Here is a 19,496-nt window from a genome sequence, read left to right as displayed (position 1 = left end):
CCAAGGGGCTCTGTGTATGTGTGTGTTGGAACAAGCCTTCATCCAAGCACTTTGCCTTTGCCACCTTCTTCTGCTTACAGAGGGCCTCAAGGTCAGCCAGAGGTGAGAGATTGGGCTGGCCGCTCAGGTCTGTCCTGGGCTGTGCACAGTTCTGCACATGCGTGTTCTTCTACATCCTCGAGAACTTGTCAGAGCTTTTCAGAGCTCCCCACAGACATCTTGTTCCCCAGATCTTCCTTTTAAACCTTTGGCCAGGCTCTTGTTTGCCCCAAGCAGCTATAGGCAGCTGTGATGTTAAAAAATTGCAGCTATTTGTTTTCAGCAAACATCCTGGGAATAGGGCTTTTCCCACAAAGCAAGCTCTGAGTCAGGTCACACAACAGCCATGCCCTGTGAATGGGGCTTTTCCAGAGACCTATGACAAAGGTCAAATAGTGGCAGTGCTGTAGAGAGTGGGACTTTCTGAGGGGCTGCAGACCTGGTCTGCTCCCTCTGATGGCTGCAAGGCTGCTGATTTTCACACGTACCATGGTTGTGGGGCTGCTGGTTTCATGGCTCTTGTGGGCAAAGGAGGATGGGAGTTTAACTGCCACAACCTGCTGTGCTTCCAGAGGTCCAGTAGTTTTTCTTAAATAAATGCTCCCCAGATTGTTGCAGGCCTTTGGTTAATTCCCAGGGTTCTGAACAGTTTGACATTGATGACTTGCCAGCCCTTTCTTTGCTGCTCTGGCACAGTGCATTCACGGGGGTCCCACTCTGCCACTCTGGGACAGTGGGCTGCTTTCTGAGGTCCCAGCGCTGTGTGTCCCTCTCCCTTCTCCACCCTTCCTTCCCTTGGTTTCTTTTGTCCCCGGCTGCTCGATTTAGAGTCTGTTCCCCACAGTGTCTCTCTAAGGTGGGTCTTTCCCTGGCAGGAAGTTTCGTCTGGTTTGTTTTGCTCCAGCCTCTGTGGACCTTGTCTTGGACCCCGAAATGCATCTGTCTTATTGCAGTGCAGGAAACGCCCAATTTCAGCGGAGTGGTCCTTGGGGCTTCCAGTGAATACCTGTTGGCTATTTTGGGATTATATCACATGCCCAGGGCTTCTTTATTTTTCCACCTGTACAGATCCAATAGCACACGGGCCTTGTGTGTATTCTTGGTTTGTCCTCTCCAAATTAAGGAAATACCTTATCAATTTTGCCTTGTTGTTAATCTTGTCCGTAGATTATGGTTTTGCTCTTCTAGTTCTGTGCTGTGTTACCAACAGAAACAAAGGAACCTAAATATTTCAAATGAATAAAATAACTACACTTGAGGGCCAGCCCAGTGGCGTAGTGGTTAAGTTGGTGCGCTCCACTTCGGCGGCCCAGGGTTCGCAGGTTCGAATCCCGGGTGCGGACCTGCCCACGGCTTATCAAGCCATGCTGTGGCGGCATCCCACATATAAAGTAGAGGAAGATGGGCACAGATGTTAGCCCAGGGCCAATCGTCCTCAGCAAAAAGAGGAGGATTGGCAACAGATGTTAGCTCAGGGCCGATCTTCCTCACCAAAAAATAAAAATAACTACACTTAAGAGAGAAAATTGGCCCAAGACACTCTTGGACACAATGCTTGCTTGTGTCCAATACCCTCAAGCCCAAAGACAAAAATTTTACAAACTAATATCTCTATTTTGAAAGCTTGTTTTTCTTTGGTGCTACGGGTTAGAATTCTAACACTGCTTTCTGGATATTGTAGGACTGAGCAAATGAGTAAATCTTTTAAGGATAGTGGGAGCCAGATTTCTCACTGTTGGAGAAAGAAGGTAGAAATATGGAAAAAGGGAGGCTAAAGTGATCCTGTGATGTTGGATTGAAATTGGAGGTATCAGCATGAACTCATGGTTTTTATTCACATATGCATATGCATGAAGGTATGTGTGTGTTTATGGTTTTTGTTAATTCCATTGAGAGGCCCAGTAGCAACAGGCATACCAATCACTCAGTAGCAACAGGCATACCAATCACCTTGCCCTTTACTCACGTCTGTTGCGTTCATTACTCTTGTCTTCTCTGCATCACTGAACTTCCATGTGGGATCATCTTGGTTCTGCCTGAAGAACACTCATTTGTATTTCCTTCAGTAAGGTCACTTGTGTTGGATTTGTTTGATAATGTTTTTATTTCATATTAGTTCCTGCGGAATATTTTTGCCGAGTATTGAATTCTAGTTTGGCTTTTTTTCAGAACTTTGAAGATAATCATTCCTTTGTCTCCTGGTTTACATTGCTTCTCTAGAAAAGTCAGCAGTCTATCTAATTGTGTTTTCTTAACATAATTCTTCTGGAAATAGTCTAATGTACATTAGGAAGACTAGCATAATGAACCCCATGTGCTCAACACCCAGCTTTAGCACTTACCAACTCATAGCCATTCCTGTTTTTTCTGTAGCCCCCCACTCAGTTATTTTGAATAAAATAATGGAAGTCATATTTCATCTGGATATATTTCAGTAAGTATCTTGGAAAGATGGGATTCTGTTAAAAGTTATATCCACAGTACCTTTATCACACCTTAAAAAACTAACAATAATTACTTAATATCAAGTATTCAGTATCCAAATTTCCCACATTTTCTAAAAATGTTCTTATACAGTTTGCTAATTCAAATCAGGATTCAAGTAGAATTTTTTGTTAAAGAAACTGGGTTGTTTGTCCCACAGAAAATGTCATAATCTGGATTTTGCTGATTTCGTCCCTCTGGTGTTTAAACATGTTCCTCTGTCCCTGGTAATTTTTATGTCTGCTTTATCTCTTGTTTTCAGCACTTTTTAAAAAAATCTTGCATGGGTCTGTAGGGATTCTTGAATCTGTGGTCGGAAGTCTTTTCTCAGTGCTGAGAATTTCACAGCCATTACATCTCCCCTTCCTTCCTACACTCTTGTCTTCTCTTCCCCTCTGCCTCCCCCAGTGCCCCAGTGCTCACTTCCACCACCTCATACCTGTGCGCTCTGGACAAGTTTCTCACCCTCTCTGTGCCTCAGTTTCCTCATGTGTACAAGGAGAAAAGTCATACTAAACCTTCCTCAAAAGATTGTCATGTGGTTTAAATGAGATAATACAGGTCAAACACTTAAAAGATGGCCCACAGTAAACACTCAGTACATATTGTCTCTTATCATCCTCTCCACCCCACACTCTTTCCTAAGAGAGTCTTCAGAGAAAGTCAGAGTCAACCTAGAATGAGATGTTAACCTTGAAGAGAGCAGAGCTGGGTTCTTCCAGACCCAGAGAAATGAAGGGCCCACCTTGTAGCCTGGAGAGGGACACAGGACAGGCTTGTTCAGGAATGAGAAAGGAAGGGCTGGGGAATGAGGTGGTATGCTGCCAACGGGGAAGGAGCAGCAAGGGGTGCTGGGACATCGAGAGGCAAAATGGCCTTTTTGTGTATGTGTGAGGAAGATCATCCCTGAGCTAACATCTGATGCCAATCCTCCTCTTTTTTGCTGAGGATGATTGGCCCTGGGCTAACATCTGTGCCCATCTTCCTCTACGTTACATGGGATGCCACCACAGCATGGCTTGACAAGCGGTGCGTCGGTGCACGCCTGGGATCCGAACCTGCAAACCCTGGGCCATTGAAGCAGAGCGCACGCACTTAACTGCTGCGCCACTGGGCCGGCCCCCCAGAATGGCCTTGAATCCTGTGACCATCCCAAACTCACTGATCCCAAAGATCCAGTACCTTTCTGTAGAGGCCTTAAGACCTTTATCACATTGATGACCATCTTCTGTGAATAAAGGCAGTTGTACTTTCTCCTTTCCGGTCTGCCTGCTGCCTGGGACCCTCCAGGACATAGTTGGATAGAAGTGTGAGGGTGGGTAGGTATTCTTGCCTTGCTAGAAACTTACGGGGAACACTCGTTCTCACTGTTCAGTGTGGTGTTAGCTGCGGAGTGTTCCTAAATGCCCCTTGTAAGGTAGAGGAAGTTTTCTTCTGTTCCTGCTTTGTGAGAGTTTTTGTCATGAATAGGGATAGAAGTGTTGTTAAATGTTTTCCTGCATTGAATGACATGACCATATGGTTTTACTCTTTTATTCTGTTAATATGGTGAATTATATTGATTGATTTTTTTAATGTTAAACCAAACTTTTATTCTTGTGATAAACCCCACTTACTCATGGTATATTATCTTTAATATATAGTGCTGAATTTGATTTGCTGAATTTTTGTCAAGAACTTGCTAAATTTTGTTAAGGCTTTTCTCTGATCACAGGGAAGTAGATCTGTTTCCTTTCTTGTAATGTCTTTGCTGGTTTTGCTGCCTATGAAAAGAGTTGGGAAGTTTCTTCTTTTCTTTTCTGGAAGAGTTTGTGTTTCACGGGTACTTTTTTTTCTTCAATGTTTGGTAGAATTCGCCAGTGAAGCCATCTAGTCCTGGAAGTTTCTTTGAGAGGTTTTTGAACTACAAGTTTAATTTTTTAAATAGATATAGGGTTATTTAGGTTATCTCTTCTTTAGTGAGTTTCTATGTGTGTCTTTCCAGGAATTTGTCCGTTTCATCTGAGTTGCTGAATTTATGGTCATAAAGTTATTCAGACTATTTCTTTACTATATCCTCTTACGTCTGTAAGGTCTGTAGTGATCCCCCCTTCATTCCCGGTATGGTAATTTCTGTCTTCTCTGTTTGTTTCTCTACCAGTCTGTGTAGAAGTTTGTCAGTTTTATTGATCTTTCCGAAGAACCAGTGTTTGGTATCATTGATTTTGCTTTCCCTCCTCTTTTTTGTTTTCCATTTCACTGATTTCGCATCTTTTCCCCTCTGTTTACTTTGGGATTAAATTTGCTTTACTTTTCCTTCTGATTTTTTCCTTTGACTCTTGGGTTGATTTTTATATGAAAGAGTTATTTATTTGAAAATATTTTGGATTTTCCAGACCTCATTCCTTTGTTGATTTCCCACTCAGTTCCCTTGTTGTCGGAGGCTGTCCTTTGTCCGATTTCAGTTCTTTTAAATTCATTGAGGTATGCGCCGTTGTCCAGAGGAGAGCAGTCTATCTCGGTGAGTGTTTTGTGCGCACCTGTAAATAATACGTATTCTGGTGTTGCTGGTTGGACCGCTTAGTAGATGTCAGGTCAAGTTTGATAACTGTTTTTAAATCTTCTATTCTCTTTACTGGTTTTCTGTCTCCTTGTTGAATTAACTATTGAAAAGGTCTGTTGAAACCCCCATCTATAATTGCGAATTGATCTGCTCTCCCTTAGTTCCATCAGTTCTGCTTCATATATTTGAAGATCTCTTGGCAGATGTGTGCACACTTGACAGATTGACTGCTTTGTCATTCTCTGTCATGTCCCTTGTTATCCCTGGTGTTTAATTCTCAGTCTTCCTCTGATAGTGACGTGGCTGCTCCAGCTCTCTGGGTTAGAAGTAGCGTGGCGCACCTTTTCTGTCCTTTTGCTTTGACCAGCTTGTGTCTATGTTTGGAGGGTGTTTCTTGCTGGCAGCCGGCAGTTAGCCTTGCTTTCTTATCCAATCTGACAATCTCTGCCTTTTTTAAAAAACAGCTTTATTTGGGTGTCTGGGAAAAATCTCTCCTGTTTCTCCTTTGCTCTTATGCTCTACTCACAGAATGTTTCACTTCTGGCCACCAAATGTGTGGGTTTTTCCCCCACACTGACCAGTTCTCCAACACCAGCTGGGTGTCCTACGGTTCACTGCAGTTCTGACACCATCTACCTGGAGACAGTGTCAGACCCCACAGGTTAAGAGCTCAGTCCATCAAGACTGCCCCACTCAGACACCAGCGTCGGTTGTCACCTGTACTTCTGACCAACCGGCTATAAATCGGGGTTCCCACAATAATTTGCTGGAGCAACTCACAGAACTCAGGGAAACACTTACATTTACTGGTGTATTCTATAATAAAGGATATGAAAAAGGACACAGATGAACAGCCGAATGAAGAGGTACATAGGGTGAGGTCTGGAAGGGTGCCAAGCCCAGGGGCAACCACTAATCAACTCTATCTCCGTGGATCTGCCCATTTTGGACGTTTCGTATAAAGTCAGTCATGTAGTATGTGATGTTTTCTGTCTGGCTTCTTTCATTTGGCTTGATGTTTTTGAGGTTTGTAAAGGTTCATCCATCTTGTGGCTTGAATTAGTACATTATTCCTTTTGATGGCTGTATGTGATCTGCCATTATAGGGATAGGTCACATTTTTTTATCCATTCATCAGTAGATGGGCATTTGGGTTGTTTCCACTTTCTGGCTGATGTTAGTAGCGTTGCTGTTCATGTACAAGTTGTTGCATGAACACACATTTTTATTTCTCTTGGGTATATACATAGAAGTGGAATTCCCAGGTCTTGTGGTAACTCTGTGTTTAACATTTTCAGGAACTGCCAGACTGATTTCCAAAGTGGTTGCACCATCATACATTCCCACTAGCAGTGTATGAGGGTTCCCATTTTTCCACATCCTTGTTAACACTTGTTATTGTGTTTTGTTTGTTTGTTTGTTTTGAGGAAGATGGGCCCTGCACTAATATCTGTTGCCAGTCTTCCCTTTCTTTCTTTTTTCTCCCCAAAGCCCCAGTGCATAGTTGTATATCATAGTTGTAGAGTTGTAGCTCTTCTATATGGGATGCCACCTCACATGGCTTGATGAGTGGTGAGTAGGTCTGCGCCCAGGATCCAAACCAGCGAACTGTGGGCCAACAAAGCAGAATGCGCGCACTTAACCACATGCCACCGAGCCGGCCCCGTCTGTTTTCTTGATTCTAGTCATCCTAGTGGGTGTCTCATTGTGCTTTTGACTTATATATATTTATAGTTCTAATTTTTAAAAATTCTTTTCCATATCTGGCTTCTTATTTTTATAGTCTCTTATTTTTTGCTCATTTTTCTTTGTTTTCTATTTTAGTTCTTAAAAAACTATATATGTGTAAGTATATGTATGAAATATATAATTATGTATAATGCTTTAGAAATACAATTATATCTAATTATTTTGTATCTTGTATGTGGTCATTCTAGTAAATGAAGCCTTTGGTGCTCTAAATCTGCTGCTTTTGCCGACTCTCACTCCTCGTGGCCTGTTTCCTTACGTGTTTGGTGATATTTTATTTACATGGTAATTTTTAATTTTGAGTATTTGGCTGAACTTTGTGGAATTCATTGTTTGGAATGCTTTTTTTCCAGAACACCCTGCATTTGCTTCTGGTGACAGCTAGCAGTTTTTGTGAACCTGGGAACACTTTGATAGGCTGACCATACATCCTGCTTGGCACTGGGCAGGCTCAAGTGAAGCCTGTTGTCCCAGCATTCTTGTTTATAGTGCCTCCTTTCACTCTCAGAAATGCAGTGGTTTGGACTAAATTCTGGGGTGGCCTCCCTGCTTTGGTTCCTGCACAGTTCAGGAGTAAGTAGGTTCAGCTCTTGTACTCGATAGTGGCTTACCTGGCCTGTGTGGCCAGCTGTCAGGTGCAGCCCGTGGACAGCCTCGGTTTGCACAGCTGGGCACAGCTCAGCTCCTCTCCTATCTCGGGCCCCGCTCTGCTCTTTGTGTGCTCAGTAACGCGTTTGAGAAGAAGGGTGAAGAGCCGTGCAGGCCAGGTGGGGGTGTGAGCTGCGGGTGAGAGGGCGAAGCCAGGAGACAGGGTGGCGCTGGGGGTGCAGGACAGAGGGACGGGTGGGGGACGCATGGCTGGCTGGAGCAGAGGTGTTGACTGAGGCGGTGGCTGCCCCTGCTCTAGTCTGAGCACCTGCTGACCCTGCTGTCCTGGGCACGGGCTGCCATGGCCCATGGCACACCCACCCACCGCCCCCTGCCCACTGGGTTCCGGCCTGTAGGAGGCACTATTGCTGCCCAGCCCAAGCCAAAAAGGGCAGTCTTGCCTCTGTGGGGAACAGCTGGCATGGAGTAGCTCAAGCCAGACCTGAGACAGCAACTAAGCCAGCAGCTCGTGGGTCCCTCACTGTGGTGCCTACAGTGTGAGGACAGCCGATTGGCCCTGGCCAGGGACAAGCTAGAGTCCCAAGGGGCTCAGGCTGCCCTGCATCTGTTGTGCCAACAGATGCAGCTGGGCAGCCCAGTGTTCCTCACTATGTGTTTGGGCACAGGCCTTGCTGGCTGGCACTGCTTCTGGCACAAGGCGGGCATCCAGTGCCTTTCAGAGGCCTCATCCGGGCTGTGCTGGCCCCGGATGGGCAGGACAGGTATGAGGTGGCCAAGGATGCTGTGTCTGCACAGCTGCTGGAGGCCCTGAGCCAGTCTGGGGCCAGCCTTCTGAAGTCTGCTGGAGCTGAGGCAGGCACCGGGGCTAAGTAGTGACCCATCCTCTCCACAGGCAGCCTGAATGTGTGGGCAGAGCCTATGTCAGACCCCAGCCCAGCAGGCCTTAGCAGCTACCACCTGATCCCACGGGGGAAGAGCATGGGCCCTGCCCTCAGCTGGCACAGCCTCCCAGGCAGGCAGGCCCAGCACACCTGGGGAAGCTGGGGTTTGGCTGAGTTGTGGTGAAGGACCTGGCCCTCCCCTCCAGCCCTGGTCTGCTCTGCCCTGAGGCCTCTCCTCCTCCCACAGCCCCGTATGAACCTTCCTTCTCATTTCCTGATTTTTCCTCTGGTGGTTTTTGTTTGGGGGCTGCCTGAGCCAAAGGGTCAGAAACCTGTTCTTTGTCCCCACTACTTGGCCTTCTGGTTTTGGTTTGTGTGTAGTTTGAGTTTTCTATGCTGGTTATATTCGTATTAAACCCCTGGTTGGTGTCAGGGAAAGAAAAGGAAGTTTGGTAGAGGTTTGCTAGAGTCTAGTTTTATTATAGTAAGCATGTTCTTACTAGTATTTATGCTGCCATATTGCCAAGAATGTTTTTTTCTTGCTTTTCTTTGAATACTTTTTAATTAACTGCTCCACTCCTACCCCACACCTCTCCATCCTTCTTCACATTTCAGCTCGGGCATTGTGTGCTGACCCATCCTGCTCCTGTTCTAGATCCTGTACTCCTCACCCACCTCGTAACAGCACGTCTCCTGGGTGCTAGCGTTTGTCATGCTTAAAATCCTACCATCGCTGCAGCCACCTCCTCGCTGTCGCATCCCAGCGCCTGCACAGCGCCGAGTCGCTCAGGGAGTGGCCTTGAGAGACCGGCTAGACGCCGCTCCACTCTCACAGGACTTTCCTCTGCCTTAGATGCAGGGAATCATCATTTTCTTTATGGTATTCAGTTTTTAGTCTGTGAATTGATTATTTCGTAGGTTAGCTGTAGGTTTTTTAATTTCTTATTTTATGGATCAGTTTTTATAGCAAAGTAGAATGAAAATTGACTTTAGGGAATTTGGCTTTGCCGATTATAGCAGCTGCAAGTAGCCCTGGTAAACTTAAGAGTGGAGGCATAAATTCTAGACCAAACCAACCTTTTTATACCATTGAAGGGGTTTTTCATGTTCCCCCAATCCTTTATTAATATGCCATTTGAATTTAAATTCATATCTTTATTTTGTGCTTACTTTGCAGTTTTAGGGTATTTTCATTGTGTAAGAGGATTGTAAAATAGTCAAGGAACGAGTTTTTCTATTTTAATGTACCATTATGGAATTTTTTCTCTGCATATTGAGGCTGATATATCCATGACAGTATAGATTTGAAATGTATGATTTTGTTCAGTGCTTAACTTGATTTCATCTTTTATAGATAATGCAAAAGGATCGTTATCATTATGCTATCGAGATGACGGCAATCCTGTTTCTACGACAAGAAGCAGGTCTCCGCTGCGTAAATTTCTGTCCACACCATGAAGTATTTAATAGCAGAACTCCTGGGAAGCAGTGATCCACGCCCTAGATGATGTGCTCATGAGTTACATGTTCTGCTTTTCAGTAAGATTTATGATTCCCCATATTCATAAACATCCCAAAAGACAGAATTATTTTGAAAAAACTGAAGATAATGTTCATTTGGGGGCACAAATGAGCATTTGGATCAATTTCTTACCAACCTAAGGTACCAAGACGATGAAGCAGCCAGAATAGTTATGGTCAGTCATGGAGAATAACCAGGAAACTTATCCCAAAGGGGATGATGATTTTGTTTCTCATAAAATAAATTTTAAAATAGAAGAGGAAGATGATGATCAGATTCCTGATCACAGTTTGGAAAGAATGGACTTTAAAGATGAGCAGGAGGACAGGAAACAAGCTGACAGTGGGGATGAACAGGCGGAAATCAGAGAAACGAGCCAGAGCTGTAAGCCCCCTGGGAGGTACTTCTCAGTTGACAGCGAGGATGACTATGGGTCCCTCTTCTCACAGTACAGCAGCACGCTGTACGACGTTGCGATGGAGGCTGTGACACAGAGCCTCCTTTCCAGCCGGAACATAAGCTCCAGGAAGAAATCTCCAGCTTGGAAACATTTTTTTATCTCTCCTCGGGATAGCACTAAAGCAATATGTATGTACTGTATGAAAGAGTTCAGTAGAGGAAAAAATGAAAAGGACCTGAGTACGAGTTGTCTCATGAGACACGTGAGGAGAGCACACCCTACTGTGCTCATTCAGGAAAACGGAAGTGTGCCAGCCCTGTCCTCATTCTCATCCCCCTCGTCGCGGCCCCCGCCACAGCCTGCAGACGGTGGAGGCGTGGGCACCATACTCTCGCCCATCAAACTGGTCCAAAAACTGGCATCGAAGATCCCGTCCGCTGATCAAGTAACGGAGGAACCTGTGTCTGTAGTTTCTTCTGAAGAAGTCTCTGACATGTCCCTCCCTGAGAAGTATAGCAGGGAGGAAGCCCTGGTGGGGCCACCTCCCCACCTCCCCACTCTCCATTATGAGGAAACTGCAGAGAACGCGGCAGAGAAAAGCCTCCCGCTTCCAAAGGGCGTATCTGGGTCCAGAAGAAGATCTGCTGTCTGGAAGCACTTCTACCTGTCGCCCCTGGATAACTCCAAAGCCGTCTGCATTCACTGCATGAACGAGTTCAGCCGAGGGAAGAATGGGAAGGATCTGGGCACGAGCTGCCTGATCAGGCACATGTGGAGGGCGCACCGCTCCATCGTGCTACAGGAGAATGGTGGGGGCACAGGCATACCACCCCTGTACTCCGCTCCCCCTACCCTGCTGCCTGCCCTCCCACCTCCCGAGGGAGACCCAAACTCTGTGTCATCATCTCCAGGGAAGCTGGTCCAAGAGTCCCCTTCAGCGTCCTCCTCCCCTGACCGGCTGACCGAGGACCTGCAGTCACACTTGAATCCCAGAGATGCGCTGATGGAAGATGCATCAGTGTTGTCGTCCTCCGATGACGTGGGCGAGGCCTTGTTGGTGTCCTCTCCTGAGAAGCAGCCGGCTGATGGGTTGAGCCCCAGCATGTTTGAATCTGGTGCTGTGTTCCAACAGAACAAAAAGGTCATGAAGAGACTGAAGTCAGAAGTTTGGCATCACTTTTCGTTGGCCCCCACGGACAGTCTCAAAGCGGTGTGCAGGCACTGTGGCTGTGTCATCAGTCGGGGGAAACAGGGGGACGTGGGCACCAGCTGTTTGATGAGACATCTCTACAGACGCCACCCAGAGGTTGTTGGGAATCAGAAGGGCTTTCTGGGAGCCAGTTTAGCAAATTCTCCCTATGCCACCTTGGCTTCTGCAGAAAGTTCTTCCTCCAAGTTAACTGACTTGCCAACAATGGTTACAAAAAACAATCAAGTTATATTTCCTGTTAATAGCAAAAAGACCTCAAAGTTGTGGAATCACTTTTCTATCTGCTCTGCAGACCCCACTAAAGTCGTGTGCTTGCACTGTGGCCGGACAATAAGCAGGGGTAAAAAGCCGAGTAATTTGGGCACCAGTTGTCTCCTAAGGCATTTACAGAGGTTCCATAGCAGCGTCCTGAAGACTGATGTCCCCGAGACGGCGCTGCCCTCCTCTCCAGGCGTCCATGTGCCCCTGAGCACAGAATTATCAGGAGCTTCCTCCTTTGATGACACCAATGAAAAGTTTTATGATTCTCATCCAGTTGCCAAAAAAATAACAAGTCTCATAGCCGAAATGATTGCACTTGACCTTCAGCCATATTCTTTTGTAGACAATGTTGGCTTTAACAGGCTGCTTGAATACTTGAAACCTCAGTACTCTTTACCCTCACCTTCTTACTTCTCCAGGACAGCTATCCCAGGTATGTATGATAATGTGAAACAGATAATTATGTCACATCTTAAGGAAGCTGAGAGTGGTGTGGTCCACTTCACGTCTGGAATATGGATGAGTAACCAGACCCGCGAGTACCTGACACTCACTGCTCACTGGGTCACCTTCGAGTCGTCAGTCCGGCCGCACTGTGAGGACCACCACTGCTCAGCACTTTTAGACGTGTCACAGATTGACTGTGACTATAGTGGCAACAATATTCAGAAGCAGCTGGAGTGTTGGTGGGAGGCCTGGGTGACATCCACTGGCCTTCAGATTGGCATCACGGTTACCGACAATGCAAGCATAGGAAAGACCCTGAGCGAAGGGGAGCACTCGAGCGTGCAGTGCTTCAGTCACACTGTTAATCTCATTGTCAGTGAGGCCATTAAAAGCCAGAGAATGGTCCAGAATTTACTTAGCATTGCACGGAAAATATGTGAGCGAGTACATCGGTCACCCAAAGCAAAAGAGAAACTAGCAGAGTTGCAGAAGGAATATGAGTTGCCACAACACCATCTTATCCAAGATGTTCCATCCAAATGGAACACATCGTTTCATATGCTTGAACGGCTCATTGAACAGAAAAGGGCAATTAATGAGATGTCAATCGAATGTAACTTCAGAGAACTGATTAGTTGTGACCAGTGGGAGGTCATGCAGTCTGTGTGTCACGCGCTGAAACCCTTCGATGCTGCGAGTCGGGAGATGAGCACCCACATGTCCACACTCAGCCAGGTCATCCCCATGATCCACATCCTCAACAGGAAAATCGAGATGCTGTTTGAGGAGACAATGGGCATCGACACCATGCTGAAGTCTTTGAAGGAAGCCATGGTGAGCCGGTTGTCCGCCACCCTCCATGACCCCAGGTACATCTTTGCTACACTGTTGGACCCTCGTTACAAAGCCTCCTTGTTCTCCGAGGAGGAGGCGGAGCAGTACAAGCAGGATTTAATCAGGGAACTAGAAATGTTGAATTCTACCTCAGAGGACACGCCTGTCTCCAGTGGGTGTGATCCAGGCTCCCCATTGAAAGATTCTGTTGAGGAGGAGAACCTGTGGTCACTCATGGCCAAGATGAAAAGGAGAGACCCGAGAGAAAAGACGAAGGTACCCGAGGACATGGTGCTTGCGTATCTGGAGGAGGAGGTGCTTGAACACAGCTGTGACCCACTCACCTACTGGAACCTAAAGAAGTCAGCCTGGCCGGGCCTCTCAACTCTGGCCGTCAGGTTTTTGGGCTGTCCCCCAAGTGTCGTCCCTTCAGAAAAGCTGTTCAACACACCTACCGAGAACGGTAGCTTTTCCCAGTCCAGGCTCATGATGGAACATTTTGAAAAACTAATCTTTCTGAAAGTGAATCTTCCCTTAATATACTTTCAGTATTGAAACTCATAATGGAGCCACCAGACTAAAGGTATTGTTGATTATCAGGCACCTGCTCTTTGTCCCAGGGCTGGTGACTCGCTCCATTCGGGGCCATGTAGGACAGCAGACCAGGCACTCTCAGGTCCACGTTGAGCTTCACTTCCAGCTCTCGCCGTAGTGTCTACATGTGCCTTACTCCTAGTCCTTCAGGCCAGGTATCACGGTGTGTTTTTTAAGAAGTCCACTAGAAATAGCCTGTCTTGTCAATTATGAAACATGATGATTAGGTTTTAATTCATAACTCTCAAGTTTTTTAAAAGTTGGGGTTAGTAATTTGTTTTACTAGAGTGGCAGAGAAGATGTAAACAGTTTTATTCTGTAGGCTTTTTATTCAGTTATGTAAAAACCACAAATCAGGTACTGTATTTTAGTAAAAAATTGCTTTAATTGCAACAAAACAGCTTTTATGGCTGTCAAATAAAATCTGTAAATAGGAGGTGGAGTTCAAGCCATCTTGACTGAGCAGTTTCTAACTGCAGGCTCTAAAATATGTCGAGGAGTACAGAGAATATTCTGAAAGATAACTGTTTACTACAACAGAGACGTGGCATTTGAAGACAAAACTACACTTAGCTGTATCATGTATGTCAGTTATATAGTGATTCAGTAAAGAGAACTTCTCCATTTCATATTTTGCATTCAGGTTTTATGAGGAGGTCCCCAGCTGTTTATAATGATCTCATTGTTGCCTGTTGTCTGGCCGGTGCATGTGACACGTTTACAGCCCTCCTGTCGATTAGATCTCCAAGCCTCTGACTTAGTGTCTCTGCACTGAGGTATCTTTTGAAATTTGTGTACTGACCCCCAATTTGATCAAATTATATACAAAATTCTTTTTAGAAGAGATGGCTTATTAACAGGGAAGAAGATTGTTATATTACAGCTGTAAGAATAGCCTTAGGTGTTTAGATTTTTTTTTTTTTATAATAGGGAAGATTCAGCCATCACTGGGGTATTTTAGACTCCCAACGACATCAGAATGAAGTGTCGGTTGTCAGATTTTTTTAACAATAATATGTCTTCAGAGTTTTTCCTTCAATATCTAGAAAAGGGTTTGTTTTCTTATTTCAAACCAATGAAATATTCTGGGTGAAACAAGTCACTCATTTGCCTATGACCTTTTAGAAAAGTTGTTTTGTTAAAATACTGTACCTATTATTAATCTGAATTTGCATTGACTATGTTTTAGTGTATTTATAAATGGTGAGCTCAGTTTCTGAAATTAAACTTTTTATTTGTAATTTTCTACTGCTAGAGGACACTGGCTTTTTATTCTTAGGATAATAAAGCAGTCATACTCTTTGGGGGCCAGTATGTTTAGAAACCACATTCATGCAGCCTTTGAGTTTTCACCTTAGCCCCAGACAAGGACATGGGAGAAGTGGAGATGCAATTCTTACAACAGCATTTCTGATACTGGTAATGACAGTGATGAGAACTTTCTAGGTCTTGCATTCAGACCGAGTGCTGTTATGCATTTGGTGCCAGAAGAAGAGCCCAGTGGGCAGCCACGTGGTCAGCTGCGTGGCCTCTGCACACGTGTACGCCCTTCCGCATGCCTCTCCCCGGTGGCTGTACGCATGATCTGAGACCTGTTCTGGATGACCCAGGAGCATCGATCAGGGACGTGCTAGTGAATTATGCTGACATGGTTTTCTTCATGACTCTTAACATGCGAATTTCTATAAATGTGTTCACATTTATAGACTTGTAAAGTCATGTAAGGACTTCAGAATTCACCAGTTTGGAATTAAGCACTGCATCAGTCTTCCCTATCCAGGATCTAACCAAGCTCCAGGAAGTGACTCCGAAGTGCAGAGCAGATATTATAAAGTTCAGGTATTGAAGCACATGGCTTTCCTGAAAGGAGAATCCCTCCATGTTTCCTCTGAGGGCTAGTAACCGTTCTACCTCTACGAGACCTGGCGGGGCAAGGCCCTGGACAGCTTCCTGGCTGGTGGCCCTGTGCTCTCATGTGAGCACTCGGCTTGACTCACCGGTGGAGGTTTCTTTGCAGGTCCGTGTGCCTGTGCACCTAGAGGCTGGGCTGAGACTCAGGGTTGCTCCCATCTCTACAGCTATTCTTCTGCCTCTAGTTTACAGGTGACAGGCTGGGACTGCCCATGAGTGCCGGGGCCCCGGAGAGTAGAACTCTGGTAGGACTGGAGTCAGGACAGAGGGCAGGATCCCGAGGGCCACATGAGGCTCTGTGCATGCTCACTGGGGTCTGGTGGTGGCCGTCTGGGTCACACCAGGGATGGTTGGGAATCTGGGACAAGTGTTGAAGCACTTTTCTACCTCTCTGTGTTCACACTTCAAGGCTTCAACTTAGTCAGGTTTCCACAGTAAGGAAAGGTTCATCATGTAAGGCCAGTGAGCTGTGGGACAGCAGTGTGGCCCAGGCCTTGGCCAGCCCATTCCCTCCCAGAGCTCTGGGGCATCTCGCTCACAGTCCTGCTGCTCCCCATCCCTGTCCCCTGCATAAGCTGGGACCGGCCCCATGTGGCCCATGGCCAACCTGCAGTCCTGCTTTTCTTAGGATTCTTTTTTGAAAGGTGACATCCTTAGGACTGGGGGCTACTGAGCTTCATGGGTTTTCCCCCTAAAACAAGTCAGCACAAACCAGCTGGCAGGATGTATCCTGTCATTCAGTCAACCCCTGAGTGGCCCTCCTTTCCTCTGGGCCTGGGCTAGCTCCTGCCCAGAGCAGTGATTCAAGTGGACACAGTCCCTGCTCATCAGAGCCAATAGTCTGGGCCGAGGTGGCAAACTACAGCCCAGGGGTCAAGTCCAGCCTCCTGCCTGTTTTTTAAGTGAAGTTTTCTTGAACACAGCCATGGCCATTTGTTCACACATCATTCACTCAGTGGCAGAATTGAGTAGTGTGACAGAGACAACAGGCCCACAGAGCTGAAAATGTTGACTCTCGGGCCCTTTAGAGAACAAGTTTGCTGGCCTCTGAGCTAGTCTCCCTTTCTGTTCCATTTTCTAAGAATTTTGGCTTCAGGCTGTTTTCTAGTTGAGGTGCTCCGTAACAGTCAGTGTGTAGAGGGGCCTGCAGGGGACATGGTCCCTCGGGAGTGATGAACATGAGGAGGCTGGCGGTGCCTCATGTGTTCTGCTCATGTGGCTGGTGGGTGTTTGTGGAGACCAGGCACCCCTGGGCGCTGCGGAAACGGTCAGACCGCCTCTGTCCTCTGGTTGTTGACAGTCCTGCAGGGGGAATGAGGACCGTCGTTGACAGTGGTGTACGATAGTTCTCGTTGCCGGAACTTATGCAGACGTTTGCCTGACTGAGGGGGCTGTGAGTGCAACTAGAAAATGCATCTGTTCTCAGCCATTTCCGCCTTAGCTCTCCATTCACACCTGAACCCTGAGCTGTTTATTTCCCTGCCACTGGATGCCTTTTTGCACAGGCAGCTTAATTTCTCTGGTCTTTCTCAAAATAAAAAGCCATTTGTATAAGTCTCAGGAACTGTCTCATTTCAGTGAATAAATGTTGTATATTAATAAAACACTGGACTTCATTTAAAGTTGAAATTCCCTTCCCTTCCACTTCTAACTATGAGGTAGCAGCTGGTATCAGACCAACGCTCCCGCCAAGAATTATCAAGGCCAGAGAAAATACATTTTTACAAAGAGCTTTTTGCAGAGATCAGAGAGCATCCAAGGCTTTGAGGAAACACAGTCCTAGCGAGAAGAGACTTGCCTAAAAGCAGGTCCTCTGTTCAAAAGTTTTTCCCATTGGAACATTTGCTGGTGTGCAGAAGGTGGCAGCCAGAGCTGGCAGTGGTGGCATTGGGCTGGGGAGACAACGGTGACGTCGGCCAGGACTCCAGGAGCCAAGATCTTGCATAAGAGGGGGCTTCAGGAGGAGCCCATGGCCTGTGCAGCTTTCCCTGGAGGCAGGTGCTGGTTCCTGTGAGATGCTTGTACCCAGGGTGGGAGGCTGAACAGCCAAGCCGGCACCCTGTGCTCCTGCAGACAAATGGCTTCAGTGTGGCATGCCAGTGAGAGAAGCTCCAGGTGTCCAAGGGGACCCCTGAAGGGCAAGCAAGATGGGCCAGCCCTCACAAATCATGACAAGCTGTGTCATCTCAACCTCGACTATGTTGAGGGCCAGCCCTACTCCACCTTTCTGCCCACACGAGATTTAAGTTCCCTTTCAGTGAAAAGATCCAGAGCTTCTGTAACTTCACAGACAGACAGACTCAATAAGAAATATCAGACACACTACAAAATAGGAGCAAAGACTGAAAGGTCGGAGTGGACAACGGAAACACTCAGGTGGTGCCGATCCCAGCACTCAGACACGGGCTTCAGCTGTGACTGACGTTCAGGAAAACTGATGAATTTATGAACAGAACACCATGAAACTGAAAAATACGATGACAAGAGCTTAATCACTGGGTCTAATATCACATTGGATGAGAGGACAGCTGGACGGAAGACAGTAGGAAACGTCTAGACTCAAGTACAGAGAGAAGGAAGCATGGAACATGGAGAAAGGCACATGAGGGAGGTGAGCTAGCAGAGGGCTGACTCAGGCCACTGAGTCCTGGAGGAACAGTGGGAGTGAGCAGAGGTGAGGCCTGAGAGAGGGGACATCTAAGGGCTTTCCCACACTGACAGCAGACATCAGCCATCGATGTAAGAATCTCTTTGGACCCCAAGCAGGATAAATTAAAAATAACAAACCCGGAGCCTACACCTAGGCACATCACAGTAAAGTCCTGAAAACCAGACAGAGGGCATGTGAGAAGCAGAGAAAAAGACACTTTTACCTTCAGAGGAACAGTCAACTGGCAGCTGAGTTTTTAACAGAAGTAATGGAAGTTCTAACGATGGAACAGCATCTGTAAAATGCTAAAAGAAAATAACTGCCAATCTAGATTTATATGCCCAGTAAGGATTTCTCAAAAATGAAGATGAAATGAAGTTTTCAGACAAGACAAAACTGAATTTGTCACCATCAGACCTCTGAAAATACATCCTGAAGGGAGTTCTCCAGACAGAAGGAAAACAGTTCCAGATGGAAGTAGGATGGTGCAGGAAGGAATGAGGAACATTTCTGGGAAGGGTGAAAAATGGGGAAATCAAAATGAATACTGGTGATTGATTGATTGATTGAGGAAGATCTGCCCTGAGCTAACATCCATGCCAATCCTCCTCTTTTTGCTGAGGAAGACTGGCCCTGGGCTAACATCCGTGCCCATCTTCCTCCCCTCTATATGGGACGCCGCCACAGCATGGCCTGACAAGTGGTGCATCGGTGCACTGCCGGGATCCAAACCCAGGCTGCCAGCAGCGGAGCGCATGCACTTAACCACTACGTCACGGGGCTGGCCCCCAAATACTGGCTGTTTAAAACAGTATCTTTTAGGGTTTAAAATACAAGCAGACTTAAAATACATAGACCTTAGCACAAAAGGTTGGAGTGACAGTACGTGAAGTAAAGGATTATAGGATCCTTGCAATGTCCCATAAGTGGTAAAAATATGAATTTAAAAGTAAACTCTAAAAAGTCAGATGCATATAATCTCTAACATAAACACTAAAAGCAATAAAAAATGTTTAAGAAACTAATAAGGAGGAAAATGGACTAACAAATACTTTCATTAATCCAAGAGAAGGTCAGAAGGAACAAAACAGAAATGGGACAAAAATAAAACAAACAGTAAAATGGTAGATTTAAACCCAGGTGCATCAGCAATATATTAAATGTAAGTGGAACACATACTCTAATTGGAAAAGATTGTCAGGTTGGATAAAATGACACAACCCAGCTCTGTTCATTTACAAGATCCACTTGTCAACACTGAGGACAGAGTGGATGTGAGGGGACAGAGCTGGTGTGGCTGCTAATGGCAGGCAAGGGAGTGTCCAGGCAGGAACGATTATTAGAGGGAGGGATGTCTCTTAGT

General features: G+C 46.1%; 1 protein-coding gene across 5 annotated transcripts in view; it reads left to right on the top strand.

The window, feature by feature from the left end:
- ZBED4 (zinc finger BED-type containing 4) overlaps positions 1-14,826 on the top strand; it is a 29,811-nt gene extending 14,985 nt beyond the window's left edge. For 3 of the 5 annotated variants that reach the window (XM_087448711.1, XM_087448712.1, XM_087448715.1), the window contains one exon: positions 9,659-14,826. In XM_087448711.1, the coding sequence (XP_087304837.1) occupies positions 10,009-13,533 (3,525 nt within the window). In that variant the 5' untranslated portion in view covers positions 9,659-10,008 and the 3' untranslated portion in view covers positions 13,534-14,826. Of the gene's footprint in view, positions 1-8,919; positions 9,185-9,658 lie in introns of all 5 variants that reach the window. The other 2 variants (XM_087448713.1, XM_087448714.1) reach the window with 1 other exon arrangement.
- The last annotated feature ends 4,670 nt before the right edge of the window (positions 14,827-19,496 follow it).

Source organism: Ceratotherium simum, chromosome 25 (assembly GCF_057802395.1).
Source record: "Ceratotherium simum simum isolate JZ-2026a chromosome 25, ASM5780239v1, whole genome shotgun sequence".
Lineage (NCBI taxonomy): Eukaryota > Metazoa > Chordata > Mammalia > Perissodactyla > Rhinocerotidae > Ceratotherium > Ceratotherium simum.
Note: the sequence above shows the minus strand (reverse complement) of the source record. Positions and strands in the feature narration are given on the sequence as shown.